The 6,518-nt window shown below is 41.8% G+C and overlaps 1 protein-coding gene across 1 annotated transcript; it reads left to right on the top strand.

Annotated features, from left to right (window-relative positions):
• Positions 1–596: 596 nt before the first annotated feature.
• Positions 597–6,002, top strand: LOC120572870 (zinc finger protein 239-like). The gene is made up of 3 exons (XM_039822377.1): positions 597–752; positions 1,065–1,153; positions 5,241–6,002. The coding sequence occupies exons 2-3, from the start codon at positions 1,136–1,138 to the stop codon at positions 5,934–5,936; spliced, it is 714 nt and encodes a 237-aa protein (XP_039678311.1). The 5' UTR covers positions 597–752; positions 1,065–1,135; the 3' UTR covers positions 5,937–6,002.
• Positions 6,003–6,518: the final 516 nt, after the last annotated feature.

The following is a 6,518-nucleotide window of genomic DNA, read 5'->3' as shown; positions in this document are numbered from 1 at the left end:
TTATTTCCAGACATTTCCAGCCCAGTACTAATGTCTCCTCCAGGTTGATGACAGAAGAGCCACTGAGTCAGAGCCAGGACACCAGTGCAAAAATCATCATTTTGCATCATCGGAGGCTTTTTTATTCATTTTTTTGTTTTATGTTTTGTTTTTTTGGCTGTACTCTCTAGCCTCTGGCCAGAAAAGCCTTGGATGACGCAAAATGACAATTTTTGCATCATCAGAGTTTTTTTTTCCAGACACACGATACAGAGAAATCTAGTCTCATTGGGGGATGCACGGCCGGCCATTCAAAAACACTACTGGGCTTCTACTGATACAAAGCTTAATGCTAATCGGTGAAGTATCCCTTTTGAATAACCACTAGGCTGCAGTGTGTGTGTGAGTGTAAGTGTGTTGGGGGATGGTAGGCAGCAGACCAGACCACTGTGAGGCTTATGGAGGGGGGAGTAACACATGTGTCTCATGTTTTTCCCTGGGTAAGAGAGTCTGAACCCCCCCATGAGTTCAACTTAGTTCTCTGGGTCTGAACACCAGGACCTACTTCTCCTCTTGTTGGCTGTTTCCTCTCCTCTCTTGTTGGCTGTTTCCTCCTCTCTTGTTGGCTGTTTCCTCCTCTCTTGTTGGCTGTTTCCTCTCCTATTGTTGGCTGTTTCCTCTCCTCTCTTGTTGGCTGTTTCCTCTCCTCTTGTTGGTTGTTTCTGAGAAGTAAAGCGTGGAAATCTTGTGGAGTCAACACGTTGGAAGAATCGGTGAGAAACTGAGAGTTTAACTGTTTGTTTAGAGCAGCTGCTTCACAACAGTAGGGGTGGAAAGTATTTTACTCAACTGCTCTCTGCTTTAGGACAATTCAGATGTACTATTACTTAAGTTTTTCCATGTTATTCTACTTTATACTTACTACTTTGTAACTTTTCAGATTATTAAAACAAAAACATGGTTCCCAATGTGAAGAAAAACCTGGAAAAGAGCCACTTGTTCAGCTGATAGTATATGAGTATAGTGATGTTCTAGTGTGGAGTGTCTCCTGTCTCATGGTGTGTCTCTGGTTGTTGTCTTCACAGCTCATCTGTGGGACGAGACCCTTCTGACTTCAGGACGTCCGTCTGGAATTAGTTCCCCCTGAAGAACAAGAATGAGTTCTCCACAAAAGGTGAGATCACTTTGACTCAAAGTGTTTGAAAGTGTTTAGTGTGTGTATTTCTTTTGTCATTGTATGCTACATGTAGCTACTCTTTCCTTTTACATATCAATCTTAATATTTCAACAGTTCAATCATTTTTTATTTAACCTTTATTTAACCAGGTAGGCCGTTGAGAACAGGTTCTCATTTGCAACGGAAGAAAAGCGTAGGCGTGCAAGACAACAAATAGTTTCACATTCAATACAATACAGGAACACAGAATACAATATGCTCCATAAAGTGCAGAGTAAATGGGCAATTACAAGTGCAGGTGTAAGTAAGTCGATGGATGTTAACATTAGACCCAGCAGCAGTGGGTCAGACCTCTAACGTTAGACCCAGCAGCAGTGGGTCAGCAGACCTCTAAATTAGACCCAGCAGTAGTGGGTCAGACCTCTAACATTAGACCCAGCAGCAGTGGGTCAGACCGCTAACATTAGACCCAGCAGCAGTGGGTCAGCAGACCTCTAACATTAGACCCAGCAGCAGTGGGTCAGCAGACCTCTAACATTAGACCCAGCAGTAGTGGGTCAGCAGACCTCTAACATTAGACCCAGCAGCAGTGGGTCAGCAGACCTCTAACATTAGACCCAGCAGCAGTGGGTCAGACCTCTAACATTAGACCCAGCAGCAGTGGGTCAGACCTCTAACATTAGACCCAGCAGCAGTGGGTCAGACCTCTAACATTAGACCCAGCAGTAGTGGGTCAGCAGACCTCTAACATTAGACCCAGCAGCAGTGGGTCAGACCTCTAACATTAGACCCAGCAGCAGTGGGTCAGACCTCTAACACTAGAGCCAGCAGCAGTGGGTCAGACCTCTAACACTAGAGCCAGCAGCAGTGGGTCAGACCTCTAACATTAGACCCAGCAGCAGTAGGTCAGACCTCTAACGTTAGACCCAGCAGCAGTAGGTCAGACCTCTAACATTAGACCCAGCAGTAGTGGGTCAGACCTCTAACATTAGACCCAGCAGCAGTGGGTCAGACCTCTAACATTAGACCCAGTAGCAGTGGGTCAGACCTCTTAACACTAGAGCCAGCAGCAGTGGGTCAGACCTCTAACATTAGACCCAGCAGCAGTGGGTCAGACCTCTAACATTAGACCCAGCAGCAGTGGGTCAGACCTCTAACATTAGACCCAGCAGCAGTGGGTCAGACCTCTAACATTAGACCCAGCAGCAGTGGGTCAGACCTCTAACATTAGACCCAGCAGCAGTGGGTCAGACCTCTAACATTAGACCCAGCAGCAGTGGGTCAGACCTCTAACATTAGACCCAGCAGCAGTGGGTCAGACCTCTAACACTAGAGCCAGCAGCAGTGGGTCAGACCTCTAACATTAGACCCAGCAGTAGTGGGTCAGACCTCTAACACTAGAGCCAGCAGCAGTGGGTCAGACCTCTAACATTAGAGCCAGCACTCCGCAGAGAAAGCATCATCTTGGCATGCTTAACCCATTCTCTTAATACAGCCATGACGCTAACGCTACGCCATACCTTGAGCTGATTTCTGTCATTCAAATAACTTTGAATTGTAGTTTACAACTTTTACAGCCATTTTAATAAAATGAAGGGTTTTATTCGGGCTCAAGTCCATACATGCAGTTAATGCATACAAGCACACAGAACTGAAGGCTTGGTTAGCAACCATTAGCTCTGATTAGCGGTTAGCTCCGGTTAGAGGTTAGCTCCGGTTAGCTCTGTTATAAAGATATGGAGTGGAGGAGCAGCCGCGGAGAGGGGTAACAACCAGACTCTGATAAATGACTTTCGGGGAGCTTTCACAGCAGCCTGGCCGCGGTGTTTCAACGGTTTTATTAGTACAGTTAATGCCACGACAAGACCAGCAGCAGCATGTTACTGCTAACGTAACGATAGCCTCTCTGAGCAAGTGCACACGGCACGCAACTTCACGAGGAGGAGGGGCTGGAGGCAGCTCCTCTCTGTGCGCTATAAAAAAAGTACACCGTTTTGTGTATATATATATATATATATATATACACACACTATTTTTTTTACTTATTTAACTGTCTAGTAAAGTTCAAAGACAGTGTTTAAAAGGTGCAATCCACATGTTTACATATGTTTATTACAGTAAATAATTAAATAATCTAAACACTACCAAGTGTGGTAAAGCCAGATATTTGTTTTTATATTTCTGCAATCTGCACTTTAGTTTGTGTGATTAGTTTCTGACTTTCATATGAATGTTTACACCAGGCTTGGTCAGTGCTTAATATACCGTACTACTGTGATTGAAGTAGTTAAATAAAAGATGTCATTCATATAAATTCATGCATCACCTAATTTCATCATCACATCCAGACCTGGCCTCCAGGAAAGAACAGTTTGTTTAATCTATCTAATCATGTGTTGTTCATACTATACAGTGATTTATTGTTTGTCTTTGTTGAATAATACAGAAGACAAAGAGTTTAAAAAATAATCAAATTGCAATATCTGTGAAAAAAATCGCAATTAGATTATTTTCAAAAAATTGTTCAGCCCTAGTGGACAATACCACGTTACTTGCTCAATAAAAGAGGTAAGCTTCTGAAAGCTGTTTGATTCAGAAAAACAGTGACGCTATTGAGAAGTAGTTAAAATAGTATCGTTACTGCCCAACACTGCTGGCGATACAAGTTGGATTTAGCAAAAACAACAACCTAAAACAGAAGGTCAATGGTCAACTGTTGGCCATCAATGCTAATGCATATCAGGGACAATGGTTCCAACTGACTTTACAGCCCTCAACTCTGACAAGCAGGTCAGGAAATACACAAAAACACTCTTACTGGAGTAGAGCTAGTCCAGCAACATAAAGACAACCTGAAAACCCTTACAGATACCAGTGCACATTAAAAATCAGTGGGAAACACTCCCACAAAGAAAATTTTATTTCCCAGCACTAACAATCCCGGATGATCCCCCATTTGTTACAGCCTGGCTCAAGGCTTAAACATATATTAATCAAAAGTAGTTTCTTTATCACAAACTAACCAACACTGGATCTTACATTTCCCATAATGCAACTCCATAATGGGGATGTCGGCAGATATCCCCATGCACAATTCCTGTCTAACATTGAATGTTGATTAGTCTGCTACAATGTTTTTCACAAACAGGCGCAAACTTGTACATGGGCAAATATAAAAAAATGTGGACCAATTCAAATATCTGGGTGTCAACCTTGATCCAACGCTCAGCTTTAAAAAAACATCTCAAAAAGCTGGGCAACACACTGAAATTTAATCTAACTACAGAAACTTAAGAAATTTGCTTACTTTTGAGGCATCTATTATATACCACATTTTTTTATATTGTATTTCAAGTTGGTCTGACAAAAAGCCACGTCACTACCATGATTGTCATATTCTCCTAAATGTGGCATGCTAAATCTTGAAAATGTTATATTTCACTCAAATGTTTGCTTTATTTGTAAAATAATTCATAATGCTTCTGCTCCTCCTCTCTGCTCTGGAAAAACAACGCGGGTAACTAGATCAGCCACAAGGGGTGAATGTAGTCTTCCATAATGCAAATCTGGATTTGGGAGGACATCATTATCCTTTGTGGCTATAAATCAGTGGAATACTATTCCTACAGAGCTAATTTCATTCACTAACTTCCACTCATTCTCACGCTTAGCAAAGCATAGTTAACTAATCAGACTTGCTCCCACCAGTAAATTGACGTGTAACATTACTGTGTGTGTTTGGGGTGGTATAGGGGGACAATATGATTTTAGATTTTTATGACTTTATGTATTTGTATTATATGTTGTACTGTAAATACTTTGTATATTAATGTGCCATCTACTTGCCCAGGGACTACGGGTGGAAATTAGCAATTTGCTACAACCTGGCAAAAGACATCTATTAATGTTTTTTGTGCACTGTCCCTGTTCAAATAAATAAATTACAATTACAATTAAGAAAGGTAATGCACTGGTCAAACTAGGTTCCACAGAGATGCTCTAAATGTTGTTTCTAGCGTAAGATAGATCGCTACAGCATGGCACCTCACTAACTCACTTTCTCTGTTTTTCTGTCTGTTGATAGAAATGGAGAGGAAGAGGAGAAAAACGTCACCACTGTCAACACTGTGACAAATCCTTCACAACGTCAACCTCTTTAAAGATTCATCAGAGAGTTCACACTGGAGACAAACCTTACAGCTGTGATCAATGTGGGGCAGCTTTCACACAACAGAGTAACCTAAAAAGACATCAACGCGTTCACACTGGTGACAAACCTCACAGCTGTGAACAATGTGGGAAAAGTTTTTCTGAAAGTGGTACCCTAAAATCTCACCAGCGCATTCACACTGGAGAAAACCCGTACTGGTGTGGAGAATGTGGGAAAACGTTTTCTCAAAATGCTAGCCTTAAATCTCACCAGCTCGTTCACACTGGAGACAAACCTTACAGCTGTGATCAATGTGGGGCAGCTTTCACACAACAGGGTAACCTAAAAAAACATCAACATATCCACACTGGAGATAAACCTTACAGCTGCGATTTATGTGGTAAAACCTTTTTTCATAGTGGTAACCTAGAAACCCACCGACGTGTTCACACTGGAGAGAAGCCATACTGGTGTGAAGAATGTGGGAAAATGTTTTCTCACCATAGTACCCTTAAATCTCATCAGCGCATTCACACTGGAGAGAAGCCGTACTGGTGTGAACAATGTGGGAAAATGTTTTCTCACCATAGTACCCTTAAATCTCACCAGCTCATTCACACTGCCTCGTAGTGAACATGTTTCAGAGCCAAGCTGTTTCCTCCTGCCTCCTCCTCATGCCCTTATAGCTGTGTTGTTATATTCAAGTTCAAGTTCATTTATTTATATAGCACATTTAAACAGCCGCTAGACAGACCAAAGTGCTTTACAGAGCAAGCATATAAAAACATAAAGCCAGCAAGACAAAGCATAAAACACGGAATATTCTGATCTTCTCTCCACATTGAAGGCTGACCAGCAGTAACGTTATCTTCTTAACAGCATGGATGTTATCCTGGCTACAACTACATATTACGCTCCCTCCTTTTAAAGGAGTAGTTCTGTCATTCATGTAAATAGTTTTAACCCTCTGCTTTGAACCGTATCCCACAGACTTCTTCGGTGGACCAGATTTCAGTCTGACACTTCAGTCACATTAAAACAGCTTGTTGGATTCAGGGGGAAGTTTAAGAGCTGAAGAAGGCTGTGGAATTTGGTCAAAAGCTCCAAATGAAAGAATGTGAGCCTTGTGTTGAGAATGATCTTTTAAAAATGTGTTCCCATTATTTGTTTTTGTCTGCCTTATATATATTCATTTTTTTATTATTTGTAGTT

The sequence above is a fragment of the Perca fluviatilis genome, chromosome 14 (assembly GCF_010015445.1).
Source record: "Perca fluviatilis chromosome 14, GENO_Pfluv_1.0, whole genome shotgun sequence".
Taxonomy (NCBI): Eukaryota; Metazoa; Chordata; class Actinopteri; order Perciformes; family Percidae; genus Perca; species Perca fluviatilis.
The sequence above is the reverse complement of the archived record's forward strand: the minus strand, read 5'-3'. Positions and strand labels throughout refer to the sequence as shown.